The sequence below is a fragment of the Netta rufina genome, assembly GCF_964035555.1.
Source record: "Netta rufina genome assembly, chromosome: 5".
Classification (NCBI taxonomy): Eukaryota; Metazoa; Chordata; class Aves; order Anseriformes; family Anatidae; genus Netta; species Netta rufina.
Genome location: NC_140128.1, coordinates 5,252,135 through 5,274,834, shown reverse-complemented (window position 1 = coordinate 5,274,834; position 22,700 = coordinate 5,252,135). Strand labels below are relative to the sequence as shown.

The 22,700-nt window shown below is 38.8% G+C and overlaps 1 protein-coding gene across 1 annotated transcript; it reads right to left on the bottom strand.

The window, feature by feature from the left end:
- Window positions 1–389: 389 nt before the first annotated feature.
- Window positions 390–22,451, bottom strand: NUCB2 (nucleobindin 2). The gene is made up of 13 exons (XM_084288277.1): window positions 22,289–22,451; window positions 16,161–16,304; window positions 14,676–14,783; window positions 13,256–13,382; window positions 10,482–10,585; window positions 9,543–9,728; window positions 8,795–8,885; window positions 7,180–7,238; window positions 5,535–5,627; window positions 4,440–4,529; window positions 3,727–3,897; window positions 2,432–2,513; window positions 390–539 (listed from the first exon to the last, which is right to left on the bottom strand). Exons 2-13 carry the CDS (start codon window positions 16,302–16,304, stop codon window positions 427–429), a joined length of 1,368 nt encoding a protein of 455 aa, XP_084144403.1. The 5' UTR covers window positions 22,289–22,451; the 3' UTR covers window positions 390–426.
- Between the last annotated feature and the right edge of the window lie 249 nt (window positions 22,452–22,700).

Sequence of the window (22,700 nt, the reverse complement as noted above, 5' to 3'; positions counted from 1 at the left end):
CTTTGCTTCTCAGCATTTCTGGAAGGAGTTTCTACATAAAACAAGACTTAGCTTGATATTCAGCCCAGTTCTTGTTTCTTCTCTGAAAAGATTCTGATTTGTGTCTAAACACACAATGGCAGACATCCTTTTTCAAGAGAAGAGTTCAACAGCTCTCTTGGCCACAAAAACCTTTAAAATTGTTTCCTCCTCCATTATATCCTCTTGAAGGATCCCATTGTTGCCTTTCTCACTGATGGATCAGGAAGAAAATTAGTTTAATTTATGGTTCAAGTCTGATTGATATTTAACCTATAATATTCCTAATGACTTTATAATCTGGGGAAGAAAATGGAATTTGTTTCACTGGAGTTTGTTTCCCTCCCTCCCTACCTTTTACCCTCCCCCCAAAATAATAAAGATGCTATAAAGTTGAGGCACGAGTGGTTAAGGGTGAACTTGATCAGTTCTAGCTGCTGGTTCTTGAACATGTCCTGGTGGTAAAGGCTGATCATCTCCTGCAGGATGTTTTGGTGCATCTCCAACTTTGTGCTCCCCAGCTGTAAAACAAGAATAAAACTACTTACAACTCTTCAATTAAACTGGCCCCATGTGTTGAAAGTATCAAAGAAAATGTTTCTAGTATTGTAACAATCAAATAAAACCTTATTTTTTGTTTGTAAATGGAAGCCAGAATTTTGTATGTGACTTAAAACAAAATCAGATTGAGATCACACAATAGACTGCCAAATTACAATATTCAGTTTACTCTTAAATAGGTAGTTGTTTCTATTTTCTGTAAAGTGCTTATATTTGCATAATGCTTCGGCTTTTGGGAGATTAATTTGTTATTTCTAAAACGTTACATGTTTATGAAACCTTTATTCCCAACGTTGGAAGCTTGGGAAAAAATATAAATGACTTGTTCCTATATTTTACCCATCATGACACTGACAATCCTTACAATTTTCACCTTTTGCCCACCTTGGAATAAGGCTAACTTTCATAGTTTGGATTTCCTTAATTCAGTGAATGTGTACTGACTAGTTCTAAGTCAATGAAAGCTTAGGATACCTAACTAAATGTCTCTGCAAAAAGTTTTTACATAAAATAATACAGGTATTAAGAACAGTATCTGTTACAATACTGCCCTTTTTTTAAGCTTTATCACTATAGTAAGTCCCTGGGCATCTGCTATTACACAGTGAAATGTTAACGAAAGGGAGGCAAGGGGATGAGAGGCTCTCATAACTAAGGGTCATAAATTGAAATTAGCCACAGGCAGCTTTGAAACAAATCAAGATAAAATGGAATTGGTACTCAAATTCAATTATTTCTTGCTCTGCTCACAAAACTGTGTAACTTAGGGGTAGAATTTCAGGGTATTCAGCCAAGTGAGCTGTAATCACTGAATGTAGCATTTAAGGTTTTAAGTCTCACTGTTGGCCCTGCAGGACCAGTTAAAACTATCCAGTATTCAAAAGGCTGTCTGGATATAACCCAAAGCCTTATGTTTGAGATGACTGTTAATTCCTTGAGCTGTACTTACAATATTAACATATGAACACGGGAGCCAAAAAAATATTATTTTCAACCTTTCTCGAGGGGGAGGAAAAAGTTAGGATGCGTACGAAAACAGGATAAGAAGTGTTAAAATATACCTGACCACTTCTTTAGTCATCCACGATTGTATGCAATGATTTATGACTTTATCATCCTCTATAGGTGTTGAAGTAATTGGTTGCTCATGCTATCTAAAACTTGTCATGTCATATTGTGCCCAACTGCAGCTAAATTGACCACAGAAGACAGACAGATTGAAAACATTTAAATGCTTTTTTTTTTTTCCCTGCAGGCTTAGCCTGGGATTGCAATTCTGGATTATAATCTCAAATTTCAAGAGCGAGCAGAAGAGCAGGCAGCTTTCATCTGGCTGCCTAACCAGATAGCCATGAAATGATAGCTGCATCAACATCAGTTCTTGTGTAAACATCCAAGATCAACAGCAGGGTTGTACAATAGCAGTGGAACTTAAATCACTGTAACTTCACATTCTTGCGTGCACTTGATTTGAGTGGCATACACAAGGCGAACTACCTCTAACACACCTATTTCTGCACTGGTAATGCAGCTATGGGATATCAGACAGACCTGGTCATTTTCGTGTCCCTATTCTCCTCTGCACACTCAAATCTTAGCCTAAAAATAACATTATCTAGGATAACTAACAGGCAAAACACTCCAGTGAACTGCAATCCTTCCTCTCTGACCATTTTATGCTGTTAATTAAAACTGCTGTAAAGCAGTTTCCCCCTTAAAGACAGTTTAATGAATCTCCCGATGCAGATCATTAAAACTACAGTATACTAAGAGTTTCAACAGAAAATATATTTTCTTAATGACTCATATTGGAGATCTTAAATTTTGTGTGTCTGCATAGAAAGATACATACGGGAATGGAACTTCAGTTCTCCAGCTGGTCCTGCAGGTGGATTTCCTTGCTGTAGTTTCTTTTGTTCCATCTGCTTTACAACCTGGTGAAAAAATACAAAACAGAGTTAAAAACTTCACTCTGACATCATTTTCTCTGATGTGACATAAGTGATTTACACTTCAGAGAAATATGCACAGTCGTCATGTAAAATCTTGGTTAATGGGCAAACTACTGAGGTGCGACACTTGCACTGTTTCACAGAAGGGTTTGGATTAGAAGGGATCTTAAAGATCATCTAATTCCAACCCCTCTGCCATGGGCAGGGATGCCTTCCCCTAGACCAGGCTGCTCAAAGCACCATCTAGCCTGGCCTTAAACGCAGGAATGGGGTATCCACAGCTTCTCTGGGTAACCTGTTTAAGTGCCCCACTGTCCTTGTATTAAAGAATTTCTTTGCAATATCTCATCTCAATCTACCCTTTTTTTTCAGTTTAAAACCATTACTCCTCATCCTATCACTACATGCCCTGACAAAGAGTCCCTTTCCTGCTTTCTTGTGTGCCCCCTTTAGGTACTGGAAGGCTACGCTGAGGTCTCCCTGGAGCCTTCTCTTCTCCAGGCTGAACAATCCCAACTCCCTCAGCCTATCTTCATAGCAGAAGCACTCCAGCCCTTTGATTACCTTTGTGGCTCTCCACTGCACTTGTTCTAATACATCCCTGTCCTTCTTGTGCTGGGGGCCTCAGAGCTGGATGCAGTACTACAGGTGGGGTCTCACAAGAGCAGCTGAGGGGGAGAATCTCCTCCCTTGCCCTGCTGCCAGTGTTGCTTTTGATGCAGCCCAGGATGTGGTTGGTTTTGTGGGCTGCAAGCACACATTGCTGGCTCATGTCAAGCTTCTCCTCAACCAGCGCCCCCAGGTCCTCCTCCTCAGGGCTGTTCTCAGTCCATTCTCTGCCCACAAAGTACTTGTGCTTTGGATTGCCCCAGCCCAGATCCAGGACCTTGCACCTGGCCTTGCTCAACTTCATGAGGCTTGGCACAGGTCTACCTCTCAAGCCTGTCAAGGTCCCCCTGGATAGCATCCTTTCCTTCCTGCCTGAGCAAGCGACTGGTTACTTTTACAGTTTGCTATAATTTGAAATAACAGATTATGATGTGCTGCAGTACCAGTGTTATTTAGAATTCAGCTGAGATTCATACGAGAAATCAATGTAAAGGATGCTCCAGAGCTGGGGATTGTCATTACCTGTTACAGTGTCCGTATAAGTATAAAGAAAAGGGAAAAAAAAAACCTGTTCTCCTAAGTGTACCTGCTGAAGCTCTTGTTTCTGAGCCTGAAGCTGGTCATGTTGCCTCTGTAGCTCTTCCTTCTGTTTCTGAAGATCTTCTGCCTTCTTTCTAAGTTCATCTTCCTGCTGAGAAATGTGACTTTCAAATTCCTTCAGCTCATCCTCAGTGAAAAGCTGCTGTTGATCTAGTGTCTGCAAGGAAATACAAACATGAATACCTAGGCAGGAATGCACATCTATTTTGATTACATTATCACTGAAATTATTAGCTGAGTTGTATAACTTACTGGATGTCACTAAATGACAATGCAAAGGGTTAGTATGCTTACTCAAACAGTAAAAAATTGTTATTTCTCAGCTATTTTCCTCACAAAACTCTACGACATATTTAGAGTTAGGAGAAAAAGATCTTGCTTCCAGCTGAGCTCTAATCCTCCCTCAGAATTGATTCATATCTTGAATGCCCATTTTATATTTGAAAAAGCAAGTAGAAAATTTTTTAGACTCCACGAGGTGGCGCAAGACTTTCTCTTTGTATGTGAACCACAAAGATTACATCTGCGTTAAATTAGTGTGTTACATTCTGTACATTACATTTTGCTAAGGCATTTAACCACACACGCATACCAAAACAAGACTGAAAAAAGGCAAAGGTCACAGACGTGCCATCTGGTTTCCTGGTTAGAGTGATGGTAATAATGCAGCATGTTGCACTTGGAACACATTCTCATTACCTCCCAACTATCTGGCTCCAAGAATTCTTTCTTCTCTGTAGCTCGCAGGAACTCTTCCAAAGTCACTAGTCGGTCCTTGTTGATGTCAACCTATTAGAAGAAAAAAAAATCATGCTCAACCTAAAGGATGAGTTTTGCTGGAGACAACGTCTAAAATCATTATGTAAATATCTTCACATTTAAAATCATTATGTAAATACCTTCAAGTACAACCATTTTATTTTTAAACTGTCCAATTTTCAAATGAATGCCTACAACAACTTCTAAAAACTTTCCTCACACTCGCATGTGGTTTAAAAAAATGGAAATAAGACTTTATTTTACTTCAAAATTGATTGGAAATATGTGTGGTTGTAGCCCCAGCACTAATAGCAGGATGTCTGACTTTTTTGAGAAAACTGGTTTGTAGCTTTCTGGTAATAATTTTTTTGATTCTGAGTCAGAGTAATCTCCACTGTTGGACAGGATAAAAACAAAAATGTCAGAAACCTTTAAGGGTAAGGGAGGAAATTACTCCCTTCACAAATAATAGGAGTCCAGGCTTGCTCCATTCCTCAGCCTTAAGGAATATAGTTGAATAGAGAAAACTACAAGTGGAAAAAATGGTAGATCAAAACATCCTTTTCCCTTTCCTCTGTTTCCTGAGCTTTAAAAAGAGAGAACCAACACTGGTATTCACTGCCATAAGTAATGCTTTTAGTGCTCTGGCCTCTTCTGAAGGGATGAAGGCCAGCCATGTGAAAGAAGATATTGCTTTACTTGTTTTTCCCACAAAATCTTACCCTATTGCTAGGTGTAAGAGTATGTTTAGAGTGTTTGCTGTTTGAGAAAATTCACAAGAAATTTCTATTCTAATTTATCTGCAAAAGATGGAAGCTACAGCACAGTTTTTCCTCTGGAACTTCTTAAATAAAAATAAATCTAATCTGCAAGCATTTACATCAACATCTAGGCATAGGACTTGAGAACTGTAGCTTTGTGAATCCTAGCAACAATAGTTTCATGTCCTTGCACTGCACTTAGACAACCTGTTACATCAGGAGTTCTATTCAGTGTAGCAGGAAAATATCAGATCTGTTAAGTGTTAGTTCATACCTCATTCATTACGTGTTCTCTCATTCTCAGCCTCTCCTCTTCCATTTCAACCATGTCATCCTCTTCATTTTTCGGGTCATAAACTTTTTCTAGCTGAAATTCAAATGTATCAAATATTACTTTGGAGAAAGGGCTGCTCATTCAAATCACTGAGCATGTTTGGAACAGTAGTATGAAACGCTGCTGAAAACATGAGTTCACCATTTTCCAAGTGTCTCTATAGGTATAAATCTCTTTTATGATAGTATTTAAGCAACAAGTAAGCCTGTCGTTATTGCTAAGGATAGAGTTTTCAGTTAATTCATGTGGTCTGTTGTAATTCAGTGCTTCAGACATCACGGTAAAATTGACCTCAGTATGCACAGACATCCTATATTTGACTCAAAGCAGGCAGAGTTTAGAGAACAGGGCAGAAACACTTTTTTTAATTGGAGAATGCCGCTCACGCTGTAAGCATTCAGGATATCACAAGACATATTGAGTGCTTAGCTTAATAGTCCATTTTTCTTTGTGCACGCTGTCCTTCTGGTGAGTTCATGCTTATTTGCTTCTACTTATTTCTTACCTTTCCTAGCCCTACGTAGTAAGTCCCCAGACTACTTATTTTTAAATTACAACACTGTAAAATGCTGGGGCATACCGGTCAAAAAGACTGCCATATAGTAGTATTGAAAAGTATTATGGAAGCGTACTATTAGAAATCTGTATTTTCAAATTTCACGTCTTCTACAATTTAGAGTAGGTTGAATTTATCACCTTGTCTATACAGTGTATAGTATATTTACTCCCTGATTTGTGAAATCTAGAAAAAAATCTTTAGTTAGTTGCAGCTATAATGACGGATCTCTGAATGGGAAGTTGTGGATTTTTTTTTTCCTGCTATAACATGACAGAACCTACTGAAAAAATTAAGCCAAGGACCTTTTTTCACGCATTGTTCCTGCAGCTCCCATCATTGTAGAATCTCAGTACGTTGCTGCTACGCTGGGAGGCAAAGTACCATTAATACTTGTATTTTTACAGAGAAGGAACCAAGGCCTAAAGACACTAACAGCTTGCCTACTTTATTAGGTGTCCATGTGCTCCAAACTAGCTAGACAGAAGTGAGGTGAAATCCCTGTATCCACTTCTGTAGTGCACAAGTGTCCTTCAATGGATGTATACATCTGATGAGGCAAATGAATTCATTTCAACGTTGTCAAAAATTTCAGCCTAAGTATTTAAGTGTGTGACCCTCTTTCTCTCTACAGGCTTATGACTAGCACTGAGCATGCACAGCTACTCAGCTTCAGAACCTCTACCAGGCTACAGCTAGCCAAAGCACATGTGTAGTTCAGCACTGCAAACTGTACAGGTACAGCTGTTCTGCAGATTAATTATGAAATCTCATAATTAACAAGCTTGTAGCAGAGGAATACATGTGCAATACATCTCTGGTGTCAGAGTCCTTTCTTTGAACTCCTTTATTTTCCCTGCTCATATGTTTTTACAGTTGTGTAGAAACATGTAGGGTTCATACATTTCAACCTGAGTATTCTAATTTGTACTCCAAAGCCCCTATATATACTTGGGGAAAATACAGACATTCTTGCAAGCATTTTTTGAAACAAGTAAAGTTCCTGTACTTTTTTTTTTTTTTTTTTACCTCTTTAGTAAACAGGGCTTCTAATTCTTGCTCATCCAGGAAGCCATCATTGTTGACATCTAAAATAAGAAGTGTTGAAAATACAAAATGAGGATGTACAGAAAGTAATACATCTAATAGTTCTCCATGGATTTGAGTATGTATCACCATACATATCCCATACAGATTAAAAATCACATTTAACAAGATGCTGTTTTCATATGTCAGTTTTTCTCTTCAGGTTTTTATCAGACACTGGCTGAACTGTATTGCTGGTTTTGGATACCTGACTGTTAACCATTGGTTAAATACCGGCACATTCTCCCTAGTTGTTAGATTAGCAAACTGAAATAGGTCACAACAGGACTGCAACCAGTGTAATTGCCAGAAAATATTGCGGAGAACAACTTGTCCCAATTTAACAACTACAACTACAATGGTAAACAGATCCAGGAATAACGTAAGTCAGTAGATAAACACTGTTAACCAGCAGGAGGACTCTCCAAAAACCAACAAAATGTTGTGCAAAATTTATATAAAAGGTGCAGTGCTTAAGAAAAGATCACTAAAGTTTGTTTTGATGAACAATCCAAGAGGAGAATACTTGGCAACAATCCATCTTGTATGCTATGTTCTACTCTGAATAGCTGTATTGTTACTGCTATCTGAAATTGAAAGGGAATGTCTATTTCAAGTAAGGGCTATTATGCAATATTTTTGTTTAATTGCTTCAAAGTTTTTGATACACTCAGCTTTAAGGCAAAAGGTTATTTTACCTACTGCTGTTTTATTAAGACTTGCATAAAATAGCAAAATTTTTCAAAAAACTACATTTCAAGATCTTTCTAGAAAGAAGGAATAAGGTTTAATATCTAAATATAATAAATATATAAATAAAACAAGATAAAAGGTTAGACTCAAGCGAGAACATTCCTTCAATTAATTTCTCATTGGCATTAGTCAAATTCTTTGTACTGTTCAACCCTTCAGAGTCCAGTGCCAGGCAGGTTCTGCTTAAGGATACTTTATTATGAAGCATTTCACAAGGTCAGAATATAAGGTTACAATTTATATAACCATATTTAAAACAAAACGCCTATTGAGATGCATACTTTTCCCTCCTATTATTTCATTGTTCTAATAGCAGACTGCTCAGAAACGCAGAGCAAGTATCAGGGAACATTTGGAGTTGTGCTTTTTAGGGAAGTCTTGAAACTACTTAAGAGGTTTGGCGCTTCTATGACCATTCCAAAGATAAGGGGTGTCTGGCACTCATCTGCTGAGGTGTTGAGAAAGCAGGTTTTCCCAAACACACCTCTGAAGACTTATTCCTAGAGCACAGTGTGTGAACGTTTTAGTTATTGAGAGATCTGTGAATACCCAGAATTCCCTGAGCAATTACTTCTGGTTATTTGCTCTCTGCTTTTATGAGTACTTCAAGATTTCATTTTCAGCATGTAGACCCCACAGTAAACTTTCACACAATAACATAGCTATCTTCTCTATACATTTTGGATTCATTCAAATTGCTTGAGTTTTAAGACTTCTTATAACAATACAAACATGCCGGATAAATATCTTCAGCAGAATATAATAGTGACAACATTTGCTAATTATATTAAACTAAACTTCTTACCATGTAATTTGAAGAATGTTTTGGGGTCGAATTCATTAGGATCTAGTCCATCTGCTTCTTCCCATACCTCTTTCAGTTGATCTTTGCTTCCCTGTGGATTGGTTACAAAGAAAACTATTCAAAAGATGATTAAGTAATTTTTCTGCCTTAGCTTTGCAATACAGTTTCTCTGAAAGGCTTTTTTTCCCTGACTAGTCATGGTCCAAATAGAATTTATGGAACTTACTTCAATTTCCTTTTACACAGGTCACATACTTCCTTTAGACAGAAAGGCCCAGGGAAGTGGCAAGAAAGTACATATTCTGGGGAAAGGAATGCTTGTATAATTAGCCATGGCCACACTGACTTATCTGCAAGCAACAGCTCAAGGGGGCTCAATCGGTTTGCCATTTCTAGAGAAAATGATGCTCTGAGTTAGTTCCTTGCAGGCCAAGTATATCATGAAGGCATTCCTACTGTTTCGAATACCCTTCTTGCCTCTTCCTTGTACATTTTAGCTTCTTTGTAAATAATAATTCTGCCAGCAAATAGACTACCTATATAGGAAAAAAAAAAAAAAAAAAGCAAGTACACATAGTGGGTTTTGTAATGTTCTCGGTGCTCTTCCCACACTCTGCTCCCACATCAATAAGAAAAAAATCCTGCGAATAAAGAGGATTTCTCCTGTTATTTGCTTCCTGTTATTAGCTTTTTCTTACTGGAAAGGAAAGCTTCCTTACAAATATGTAAGGACAGACTGTAGCCTTACAGGATGGTGAACTTTAGGGTGATCTCCATGTTTTTTTTTCATCTCTTCAAATTTGGATTCTTCTCGCTGCCTCTTTTCTTCATCCAGTGTTTTTAAATACTCTCTCCTCTCGTGTTCTTTCATCATCTCATATTTCTTGAATTCTTCATGGCGGGTTTTATCATAATTCTCCAGGTCACTTGTAGCCTAAAAATATAGATATGTACACATGATTACGCCACATAATTACATTAACACATTATATAAGATTATGTAAAAACCCTGCATTATTCAGGTCTAGGGACACAGCTGGTAATATTGCCATTTCCCTTTTAAACACAAGGTAGACTAGTCTGTGGTCCCCTTTCACACAACAGTGGAACATAAACATCTCTCTTCACTCCCTCTATTACTTTCACAGCATTTAATTTGCAAAGGTTCAATTGCTTAGACAACTTTTGCATCAAGGTATCCTTTCTCAATTAATAATAAATTAACTCAAGTTAAGTATGTGCTAATTAAGTACAGCTTCAAATAGTATCATTAAGTCCTTGTTTACTGCAGCATAACAACATTCATAGCTTCCCCTAGAACTTAACGAGAGCAGTGCCTCCATTAATAACGGGAGTTACTCTGCAGTAGTTTATTACAGATTAAATCAACAAAGCCATTTATATAGAGAGAAAGGAGTGAGGGGAGAACTTCTGACAAGTACTTGTATGGGATTTAGAGTTGCACTATTTTCAGATAGGTCAAGGTACTAAAGGATGCAAAATTTAGGCTCTTTCTAGTGTAATGTACACTGACAATAGTTTTCAAGTGTGCAATGGAGACAACTGACTTTTCTCTGGAACTGAAAACTGCATATCACCTTTACCAAAAAAAAAAAAAAAGTAGTAAAGAAGAAAAAACACAATACCAATAAAAAACAGCCCAGAGTAGTTGATGTCTAGCACTTACTGCTTTGATCAGCATATCTAAGTCTTTAGGTTCAAATGTGTCGGGATTCTGATGGTTCAGGTGCTCAAATTGTTTAAGGAGAGCCTGATGGTCTATGCCAGTGTCTGAAAGAACAAGGTACAAATGTAAAACATTAAAATAAGGTTGAAAGCAAACAAGATCAGGAAGTTAAATACTTTCACACAGGAGCTTGTGCTTTGTAAGTACCTCAGGCTCCTTGAGGACTGAATAATTTTTTCATTATAAAAGTGTGGCTGCTACCAAGGTTTTTAACTGGTAAAGCTAGATAATAATGCTATCTTAAACAGCATATATTTTGATATGTTCTGGGCAACAATGTTGGCAAGCTTTTCCCAGATGTCTTAGTAAAGAATATGTTTTTTTAAAAAATGGAAAATATCATTTTGAACTTGTTATCCCTTGGTAAACTGTTTCTCTCACACTCAGTGCTGTATTTGTATTATCATAAAACAGTACACGCTGTCTGGGGCATATTTCAAACATCATTCCTCCCTGGTGAGATCATATTTTTTCTGAAATATATGCAACTTAGCCTGTTTATGAAACACTTTCTGGAAGTGTAATTTTAAGCTTTTTTTTTTTTTTAATTAAAAAAAAGCCCCCAAACCTGTTTTTCTTCATTCCTTATAAAGACAGAGAAACAACTCATTCTGTTTGACAGCATTTACTTGCCACAGTACTGTAATATCTAAGAGTTGTCCTTGAATAAAGTCACCCAACCCCTAACGTTCTTGCATCCTGTACTGGTCAGTTCAGCAGATTCTTGGTGCAAATGTTTTAAAATACATCTGGATCAAGACACAACGTAGACAGGGCATATGTTCAAGTCTTGTGATTTTTTTTTAACCTGATCCATCTGAGAAGAAAGTTTTTTGTATTTTAACAGATAGAAGGCTAAGATATTACATGATATTACATGGAGAAGATTTTCGCATAGGTGTGCAGATACAGCTGTATTTTATAAATAATCTGAGCATACAGTTATACATGATGTGAAGTAGTCACTGACAGGGCCCACTACAAACTTCATGATATATTTTCCCACTCTTGTTCTTTCACATTAGTAGTCATCTGAATATTTTGAACTGGTATAATCTGTTCTTGTTCCTTCTAAATGTAAGCTCTGTCACGGCAACAGAATGTATTCATATGCTTGATCTGCTGTAGGAAAAAACTATTTTTCTAAAGCATGCTCTGTTAGTTACTCTTGATTTATGGAAATAGGGCTAGAACTACTTAGTTGATTAAATCACTAAGAAAATAAAGTATACAGTTACTACCAATGTAACTAGGTATCATGAGCTGCTGTCAACTAGCTCACCGTGTCAACATGATGTTGCTGGACTGCTTGCTTGCAATAGGAGCACGAGACCAAGCTCTCAGCAGCTAAAAGACCTCCTGAGAATGACAAAGCATGGGGGCTGACAGGTACGTGAGGCAATGCACTGACTCCTGTGGAGGTCTGGTCTGCACTGTCTAGCTACTGGTGGACTGCACTCTCTGCACTAGAACTTCCAGGAAGAGAAAACAAAGGACAGAAAGGTTATCTTGAAGCTCTCAAGTAACTCTGTATCATTATTCATTAATTGTACTACAGCTGCACCAAAAAAAAAAAATCACTGGAAAGGTAGTAGTATTCTAAAAATACCTTCTTTCCCAAATTAATCACACTTTTTTCCTGACATCCCCATAGACACAAATTTGTATACACATACTTTTTTGGCGTATTTACCATCTCTAAATTTGACTCAATGGAATTAGCCTAGAAGACAGATCCTTTTTCTTACAGTAGTTTAGATTGACATATTACCTATTCCATTCAGTGGGATCCCTTCCTCCTACTTGACAGCATTTTTTATGAGCAAGAAAATAATCTGCACAGACAAATTAAGTCCTGTTTATTCAAGCTTCATTGTGAAAAACAGTTTTGGATACAAGATCATGCAATCCAGTATGATCTTAATATTTAAGGGCAACCAATTATCTTCAAAAAGTAATACCCAACAAGAATCTTAGATTTAGTTCTAGATGAAAACTTTAAAAATTCTTCAGAAATGAAAACAGATAGCACCATTTCCCAAACAAACATATACCAATCAGACTCTTGAGAAACCTGTATACTTTATTCTTTAAAAGACATTGCATATGTTCAAGCAATTTCATCAGCAAGTAAAAAAAAAAAAAAAAGTTTTTTCAACCCAAATGTTCTTCTTTCATCCAAAACCTTAAAAAATCCTCAAAAACAAGAAAAATCATCTTCTGAATTTAAATGTTTAATGTCTGTTATAAACCTGTAATATAGTTCTTACTGGTGGAAAAAGGATTTAAAAAGAGAAAATGGAAACTTAATGTTAACTGACTACAAAAAAAACAAAATCATTTTCCACCTTGCAAAAACATTAAACATTCTGTCTTGTATTCTGAAACAGCCTAGTTAGTATACGTTGCTAGTTCTCGGCGAGTGATCTATAAATTGATGTGCTATAAAAAAAAAAAAGACTGATAAAGGATTAAAAGTATCTGAAAAATCCACTGCCAAAATCAAGTTGTTATTTATAAAATAGACGGCTTTTTTCTCCAGTTTCCTATCAAGATGTATATTTACTGTCCCCTGGCCTGGTCAGAAAGGACACTCTTACTTTCAGATTGTGTTTGTTACGTTGTCAACAAAGAAAGCATAGCTGTTACATTTTGGATACCTGTCCAATGCAACCTCATCTGTTAACCCACCTAGTTAAATTTTGTATTCTTACCTTGAACAGAATCCATTTTAGCTTTAATTAACATTCTTAATCTTGCCACCTCTTGTCGTTTAAGTTCATCCAGCCGTGTTCTCACGTGGTGGCTAACTAAGTCAAGTTCTCTGCTTAGTTTTCCACTCTGTCAAAAAAAAAAAAGTTATCAGTTATCGATAAAAACTAGAAATAGCCTTCACAATTCCCATTAGAGATAATCAGCAAGACAGCAAACTACTGTCAGTCTTTTGCCAATACTGTAGTCCATGCTATTAGAATCTCAAATTCTTTTCAAAGAGCATATTCAATTTTTTTAAGCTTATGGTTGTAGAAAAAGAGAATCCCAGAAGCTTTCTGAGAAGAGAATTTCTAAACATCTTGCTCCCCTAAAGAGCAGAAGTGTGACCTTTCAGCAACTTCATGAGGTATTGCTGCTGCAGTGACAAATTGCTTGATCAAATGTTCTCAAATTGGTTCAAAAGGGCTGTGAGATAAACACACAATGCTGTATTCTCCATACATTTGATAACAGCTGAAAGACTTGGGAGAAGATACAAGCGCAATGACAGCTGCCAGCATGTACTGCAAGAATATTTATCAGTTTCTGGAAATGGTTAGTAACCTTCAAGAGCTGCACTAGATGTAGCACAGAAGAAAGAGTCAAGAACTGCCAACGGCACCATGAGAAATTAAAAGAAATGCAGAAAGCAGTCCTCTCTGTCTGTCACTTCAGACTGTGTCCCACCTGTCCCTTGCAGAATTTCTAGATCAGAAATGGGAAAGTAGAACAACCACCACCTAGAGCTAGAAATTGAAACGCGTAAGACAGAAATGAACTGGAGTTTTGGAGAGAGTGCTATTTGAATTGGCACAGAAGAAAGGACAGCAGTGGAGAATGCCAGAAGTCTGTTATTCTGGAATTTACACACAATGACTTTACCTCTCGTACAACTCCTCAACTTCCCCAGACTTCAAAATCAGACTTTCTTTTAATTCTCTTCCACTGTGTATCACTAATCAATATGACAATATCTTAATCTCAGAAGGCATATAAATCCCTGTCTGAATTAGTGTTCCAAATTGCTCAGCAGGAAACGGCAAATGACAGTTAGGCTTGCAGAGGTAAATGAACATACATTCTGGATGGAGTCTGAAACTGGAGTTTTAGTGGATAGGCAGAAGGCAGAAACCATGCATTCAAGTATAGATTCCGTTTTATACTACGGAATATTCTTGAAGGAATAGAACACCTGCTGTCTCTTTACTAAAGGAAAAGCTCTAGCAAGAGCTGAATATCTCGGTAAATGAAAAATGAGAGGAAATTTAAGCTCACAAAAACTAAGAGGAGTATGAAGGAAAAAGCAAAGAAAGATTACATCTGTCTTGCACAGTTCATGATTATGGATTTAATTAGACTCACTTAACATTATGTACCTACCTTTATTTCTTCTATGTCAGCAGTCTGGAGTTTTTCCCTGAAATGCTTATCTGTTTCCAAGACATCTATTACTTGCCTGAGATATTCATCATAATAAAGCCCTGTATCCTTCAAAAAAGAAGGTTACAGTTAGAAAAGAAAGAATACGCTACCAAGTATTTTACTTCATTCAAATACAATTATTAAACTAAACTCCAATTCTCAGCTAAACAGGGATTAAGCTGTCCTAAGTATCTTTCATTTTTCTGATCTGCATCGTTGCCCTATAGCAACTTACTCTTATAATTAATTTGTCAGTAACTGATGACAGAGGAGGAAGATATTTAACAATCCATGTCATATGCAAGCATCTGTCATGTTAATATAGCATTGTTTTCTTTTTTTTTAAAACAGTGCAATTAATTCATTACATGATTTCAAGAGAAGTTCAGAATAGTGCCTATTCTTTTCCCTCAGATGCAAAAGAAAATAGAGACCATTTGCTGCATTTCCTAGAAATCTTTTTAGAAAGACAGCCACCCCCAGTCTGCCAGAATCAACGACGAGAAGTTATACTTGGCTTTAATCAGCGTATCTGTCAAAAAATAAGCAGATATTATGTCTGGGAAACTTTTAACGTTAGTATGAGATTACTGAACCTGCACAGCTGAGGGCAGACGAACCAGAGCTACAACCAGGACTTAACCTATTAGGTAAACTTTACACTAGGTCAGTTCATCTTCCTGTGGCATGCGCTCTCTTTATGCATTTTCCTGTGATGCTGTGGTACAAAAAAAACCCACTCTCAGTAAGGGCAATCCAGTGGAAATAGAACTGCTAGACTCAATTTAATTTTGGAAAAAAAATCTGCTTCAACAAGAGTTTATTTGGCTTTCAGGGAACAACGGTATTGTTCAGTTATTAAAAGCTGATACCGGAGATTTGTTTCTTGGAAAAAAAAAAACAAAAAAACAACAACAACAAAAAACTGCAAGTACATTACTGTAGTACATTACGAAGTACTTTAGCAAGTACAAGATCTCCAATGTGTTTTCATTGAAGACGCTTGTAGCACTTACAAACACAGTATGTCTGTTGTTGAAAAAACTTCATACTTGCAAAAGCTAACTGTATTCCCCTGATCAAACATTTTCCTGTTCTATTTGAAGCACTGAACTGGAAACATTGGTGGCTTAGGAAATTCCATTCACTTTGAAAGAAGTCTCTGTGGAAAAATAAGCAGCGCTTCCTGTTGTAAACTGGGGAATTCATTCACTTTGCTACCTCACCTTTAGCAGCTCACAGAAAATAACTAAGAAAAGAGAACAAATTTAAATGGAGCCCCGCTACAGCAGATGGTAGACTGTTTGAAAATATCAGCTAATATTCATTTCTTTCCTGCATATAGCTCCAGTAAAAAACATCTAAATTTCAGGACAGAGGGCTGCTATAACCAGATTACTAACAATTAGTACAAACTACTTAGATTAATTTCATTATACTTACTGGATTTTCTATCTTCTCTCCTTCTACATGGCCTTCTCCTTTGACTTTTGTCTTATCTATGTCTATAGGCACAGCTTCCAAAGCCACTAAGAGACATGACATCAGCAGAATACATTGCTGGGGCAGGAGAGATAGCCTCTTCATCTGAAACGAGACCAAGTCACAAAAATAACATAAGTGATGTTATCATACTGTGCTGATTAGAATTCTTTGACATTCCTACATAGATACCTATAATAACCTACTTCTCACGTGTTCTACTGCTCTCAGGGAATGCTGGAACTCAAAGAATTAGATACAGCGTTAATTGTTGATATGCTTTATTCATAAAAGTAGCATATGAAAGAAGAAAAAAATAAAAGGGAAATATAGAGATAATATTCTCTCTTTTACTGGAGACTAGGCAATAGTTGAAGGTAAAAATACACCTACTTATCCAGCTTTTGTTTTCTAGGCTTGAGAATGACAAGGATTCTCTGAAGCTCTTTTATTAATCACATCCTCAGCAAAAAGAACGTAAATGGATTCTGTTCAGTTATAGCACATACCGGTTGCTTTCAATTTTAAAAAAAAAAACAACATCTGATCACTACCAGATGGGATGGCAGGAGCTAGTGTTGCTGCCCCATTGAGTGTATTGGATTCAATGTCAGCGCTTGTCAGGTCCCCACTGGGAAGTCAGATCAACTTGGCTTAGGTCGTTCCTAGGGACTTCTAGGGACATGTGAATTGTGGAGATGGTCACAGAGCTTATAGAACAAAAGCACTAATCAGACTGAATGCCACTGGATCTGCTGGCTTTCAGTGGGATTCATGCTTACAGGCAATTTGGGTTTCTTTGAAAATACCAGTCGTTGTAACTTCATGCTGTTATATGTAATTGGAGAGACTGGATGGTACCACAAATTGGTTTTGACATCTATTTGACGTGAGACACTGCTCTGGAAAATAAGGCTATCTACTGCCCATCCAGCAATTTTGTTTCAGGTTGTGCACCGGATGTTTGTATTGTTGCCACGTTGATACAACAGGCAAAAATAAAAATCCACAAGTACCATAAAAAATTAAGAGCAGAGAAGACAAAGTGGATAAACAAAAATGTCTCCATCATCGCAGCTGACTTTACAGACTACTTTGCCTAACACAGGCTTTCCAGTAGCACTTTGAGGAACCCACCTGTTTATGCAGCCTGTGCTATAATGAATACATTGGAAATACATTTATTAAAATAAAAAATTACCTAGTGAAGACAGAGTTACTGTATTTAGGTATCTTATAGTCCAAGACTATAAAAAAAAGTATCAAAACTTACCTCTATAAAAGCAGGTGACTAAGACAAGTCAACCTTTAGATCGTCACAGTGACAGTCCAAACTGACTCACTGAACACGTTACTCTGACATGTACTAGTAAAGAGAAACCAGGCCCCTTGCAAAGTCAGCTGCAGGAGAAAACTGAGCATGATTCTCAAACTCAGCAACCAGAGAGAAGTGATGAGAGGCAGGATGAGACAAAAATGGGACTCTGTTTTTTGTTCCCCGAAGTACTTTGTTATTAAGAGTTCGTCCGAGGCCCAGCCTGTTATCAACTACCTTCAGCAGTTCCTGACTCTTGATAAACCCGTTCCAAGGTGCCCATCCCTTTCCAGGCATTTTAGAGTAGATCTACTGATGACTGATGCTGACTCAAAGACGGGGTTTCCCCTGCAAGGACCAGGAGCCACCAAGTCAACAGCCAATCACAGTGTGCAGAAGGGGAGCAGTGTCAATTTGGGCACTGCCATCAGCAGTACTTAAAGCACAGCAAAGGTCTTCCTGCCCAGCCATGGTGGCCTTGCTCTAGCCTATCGTTACTGCTACTCTTCCTACTGCTATTTCACCGTTTAAGAGAAATTTAAGTTTTACCAGCTGACTTTAATAATTCAATGGTTCCTATCTTAAAGATAAATGGACAGAGCTATTGTTATGATTTGCATTTGGAAATTAAGTGATTCTAGTAAAAGACACGTAGCCCACCTAGATTAAAAGGCAGCAAAACTCTAGTCTGCTTGCATCACAAACAAGAAAACTCATCTTTCCAAATTAACTAAGTTCTAAAATGATAAAGACATAAACAAACATTTATACTTGTAACACACAGAGAGAACTAACAATAAATGTGGTGCTCCAGAACTGACAAATAATGTAGTTTATAAACAAAGCCAGTATTTGGGAAGAAAACCAAGTAAAAACTTCTCTGAGTAGGAAGCGTTAAAAAAAAAAAAAACTCTCTCTTAGTGAGAGCTAAAAGAATGAGGTAATGAGCAGGAAAAAGAGCCGCCAATGTACTTGTCTGAACAGAACAATCCAACTGGAAAAGACAAGGAGTAGGATGTCTGCCAGCAACCTTGATCTCCCACTAAATTCAATCACAAATTCCTATCAACTCCAGTGGAAAAGAATCGGACATTTGGATCATTAACAGCTACGAGCTTTGAAAAAGAAGTACAAAACGCAGCTTCTAAAGCTTTACATACTACTTCCAGCCACATTAACGCAAGCAGCAAAGCATGGCATTAGCACACCTATTTTACACAGCTGTCGGGTGATTATAATACATCTACTTTTTTACAAAATTTACTTTTCATTCACCTAACAACTCTTGCCCAGGAAACAGCAGAGTTCTGGTACTGATGTCTCCGTTGCTTTCCTGGCAAAGCAACAAATATGTTTTAAGAAGTTATGCCCAAAGTCTGAAATAGGCAAACACAGTGATAGCAGCGTACAGTGCCTGTATATCTAGAAACTCAGCAGATAAGAAGCAGATGATAAGCACCGTAAATGTTACATTGCGTGTTTGCACTTGCCACACCAGTGTATACCATGATGGGTCAATCCAGACCTGCAGAAAAAGCCTACCTATTCACAAAATCTGCTGCACGCCTGCTGTATCTGATATGGAAGTAATTAAACTTGTGTGAGAAATGGCGCATACATAAAAGATGATTGCAATATTCTCTACAGTCACAGCTATGCTATGGCTTCCTATTTTAATGCTGTATTGTTGGAAATGTCAACAATCCTCATAGGAAGTGCTGCTTTAAAAAAAAAAAAAAAAAAAAAGATACAATAACCCATTGATCCAATCCACTAATCCTCGTGTTGTTAAGAATATTCTGAACTCAGTACTAGAATATTATTATATTACAAATATATCTGAAGGAGACAAAGCGCTCCTAGCAGTTTGAGCTAGCTGTCACCTCTGAGTGATATACCTGCACATCATTTAAGTACATAAAGACAGGGGAGTCCTTCCTTCTCACCATGCTTACTTAAATTCTTTTCTTTTGACTCTTGTATTTATTTTTCTCACTTCTCAATGAAGTTTTCCTGCTTCATCCTTTTTACATTTACAAGTTGGCTGATAGAACAGCTTCTTTTTTCAGCTTCTCAGAAAAGACAGCATGCCTCAGCTGTGTGTAGTACAACATTTGCTGACAGAACCTTTTTTTTTTTTTTTCTAAAAAAATGCTGAAAATACTGTTCAGCTGTTTTATTAAATGAGTCACTGAAATGCTGGGAGATCCTATGTAGTAACACAAAATATGAATGTTCAAGTGAGAAAGAACCACATGCTGTTTTCAATGGAACTAGAGTTTTCTCTCCAGAAATAAGGATGGCACAGAAGCAAAACATATACAGACTGCTCCTACACATGCTTAGCCCTGTCAGAAGCAAAGCCTGAGAAGACAACTGTTTTTAATTCTAGTGGCAATATATTTAAAAACCTGTGTGCACGCAAATACACATGCATATTTATATAACACCCGTCTCCACGAAGCTAACATCATTGTTTTAGAAAACTAAATATCAGTGTCTGTAAAGACATGTTACAAACTGAAGAATACCGAGTGTTAGTCTTGTTTTTAAAACTTGGTTAATTTTATCAATCCTTTACAGTAAAGTTGTCCTAGAAAAAAAAGATTTCTGAAACTAACATGCAAGCATAAACTTGTATTGAATTCAGTACATATCAGATAAAAATTCTTATCAGCTTAAAAGGCATATTTGAAATCAAGAAACAGTATAAAATGTAGCTTCCCATACTACAACTTCACATATGGAACAAATACGACAGCAAACCTGGAATCTCACAAATTCACTTTGGATAAGTGCAAGCAGCAATTTTGTCAGTGCTGGCATAAAAACCAACCTCATTTCAAACACGCTACCACCTGCAACAGAAAGATTGCTTGTAAAAGTCTGCTTTTACTCTAACTTCAAAAGTTATTTCAGTTAGTCTGTGATCACCCACTAGTACACATTTTGCTCTAGTCAGCAAGAGATGACCATGCTAGAGTAAACCTTGATTGCATCAGGACCTCAATAGCCTTTTTTTCCCCTTTGGTAAGAGAACAGAATATGGCTAACAGGAATAAATTTAAATCTAACATAACGGAGCCAGATTTAAAAGTGTTTGGGCACTTAATGGTAGTTGCCTAATGAGATTTATTTCCATCTAATTCACGCTGATTTCTACACTTCCAGAAGAACAAATGTACAAAAACATCTCACTCATATTATAAAGAACATAAAGCACAAGAAATGGAATCACAAAAATAGACTATACATTGCCTGAATTACCTATGAGGAAGACAAATATTTACAACTGTTCTAATAGGATGCAATTTCTTTCATTCTTCCAACTGCCAAACCATGTCTACTGCAGAACAAGACCTGTCCTTGTTGAAATTAATGTGAATTTTGCCTGTAATTTGCTTTGATTTGGCTTAAGTAGCTGGCAGTGGTTTCAGCTACGGATAAGCATAACCCCATCTGGAAGACGTGTCTGGTACGCATCTTACAGGAGGTTCACAGAGATCTCTTCTGCTCACTGAGCAAACGAATGGACGAGAGCACAATAATTTGCTAGGTAAGCACCACTGTTGCAAAGGCTTCAGATCAAGGCAACACTGATACAGGCTTCCAAGTTAACAGTAAGGGATGTTATCTCTCCTTCTTAAAGCACGTTTGTTTAGTCAGTATATCACTATAAGTACGGGTCAATATTTTCACACCTCTGACATTTGAGTCAGTATTATAACATTTTACATTTTTTCTTACCTCAGAGAGCTACCGCTTTCCCTTTCATGATTACAGGTTAAGTTATGTACACATCACTTGGAGGCAGCTTTTGAAAAAAAACTTTTAAGTACGCTTAAAATGCGTACTTAAGTACACTTTAAGTATGCTTAAAATGCAAGCTTACGTCCAGCACCACTGCCACACAGCCAAATTATGGAAACTTTTTCTGACTCTCATTCAAAAACAAATCTTTTCGTTGTTGTTGTGGAGTTTCTATTTCCTCAGTGGGCTTTTCTGAACACGCCAAAATAACCACCTGCCACCCTGTGTTAAGAGCATGTTAGGAAGAACTTCTTTACCGAAAGGGTTGTGAGGCATTGGAACAGGCTGCCCAGGGAAGTGGTGGAGTCACCATCCCTGGAAGTCTTTAAAAGACGTTTAGATGTAGAGCTTAGGGATATGGTTTAGTGGGGACTGTTAGTGTTAGGTCAGAGGTTGGACTCGATGATCTTGAGGTCTCTTCCAACCTAGAAATTCTGTGATTCTGTGACTCATCAAGCCACAAGCAAGTTTACACCGGCTGCCTACGCCAGATGCCTGCTCATCTAACAGCTGATGAAGTTTTAAGCAGGCCAGCGGCCGGTATTAGTTTGAAACTTTGCGCTACCTCCCGTTTTAACGTCAGTTAACCCGGTCAGGGGCCAACGAGACTCACACTGCTCCCAGCTGCAGCACGCCGAGTCCCCACGCTGCCCGACAGCCCCACAACAAGCCCCAGGCCGAGCTCGGCCCCGGGGGGCCGCGATGCTGAGCACAGGTCCCCCCCTCCCTGCCCGGGGGCCGATTCAGGAGGCCGGGGGAAGGAGCCCTCCGCCTCACGCGGCCTGGCGGAACCGAGGGCCCCTCAGCGGCCCCACCAGGAGCCCCCGGCACAGCCTGAGGGGAGGCGCGGCCGTTGGGCCCGGCCGTTACCTGTGGCCGTTACCCGCGGCCGTTACCCGCCGCCCCTGACAGGAGCTGCCCCGCGCTGAGGCCCCCGCCCGCTCCCACCCCCACCCCCCGGTACCTTGCAGGAGGCCGGCTGCTTCCGTGGTGACCAGAGGGGATCCCGGGGGGCTCCTCAGGGGCTGCGGGGCGCGGCGAGGCCCGGCACGGCGCGATACGTCGCGACAGAGCGCGATAGAGCGCGACACCGCCAGGCCCGGCGTGGGGTGGCGGCCCGACCGCCCCCGTTGCCATGGGCACAGGTCCCGCCCCCTCGGCGCGCGGCGATTGGCTGGGCCCGACCCCGGCCCTGCCGTCGCGGAGGGCTCCGATTGGACAACGCAATCCGGAGGGGGGGGGTGGGAGGGGGAGCAGGAACGTGGCGGCCGGCGCGAGGCGGGGCGCGAGGCGGGAGGCGGGAACGCAGCCGGGGGGGGGGGTCCTCATGGCTGCCTCAGGCAGCGCGGGCTGTGGTGTGCCCCGCCGCCCCTACG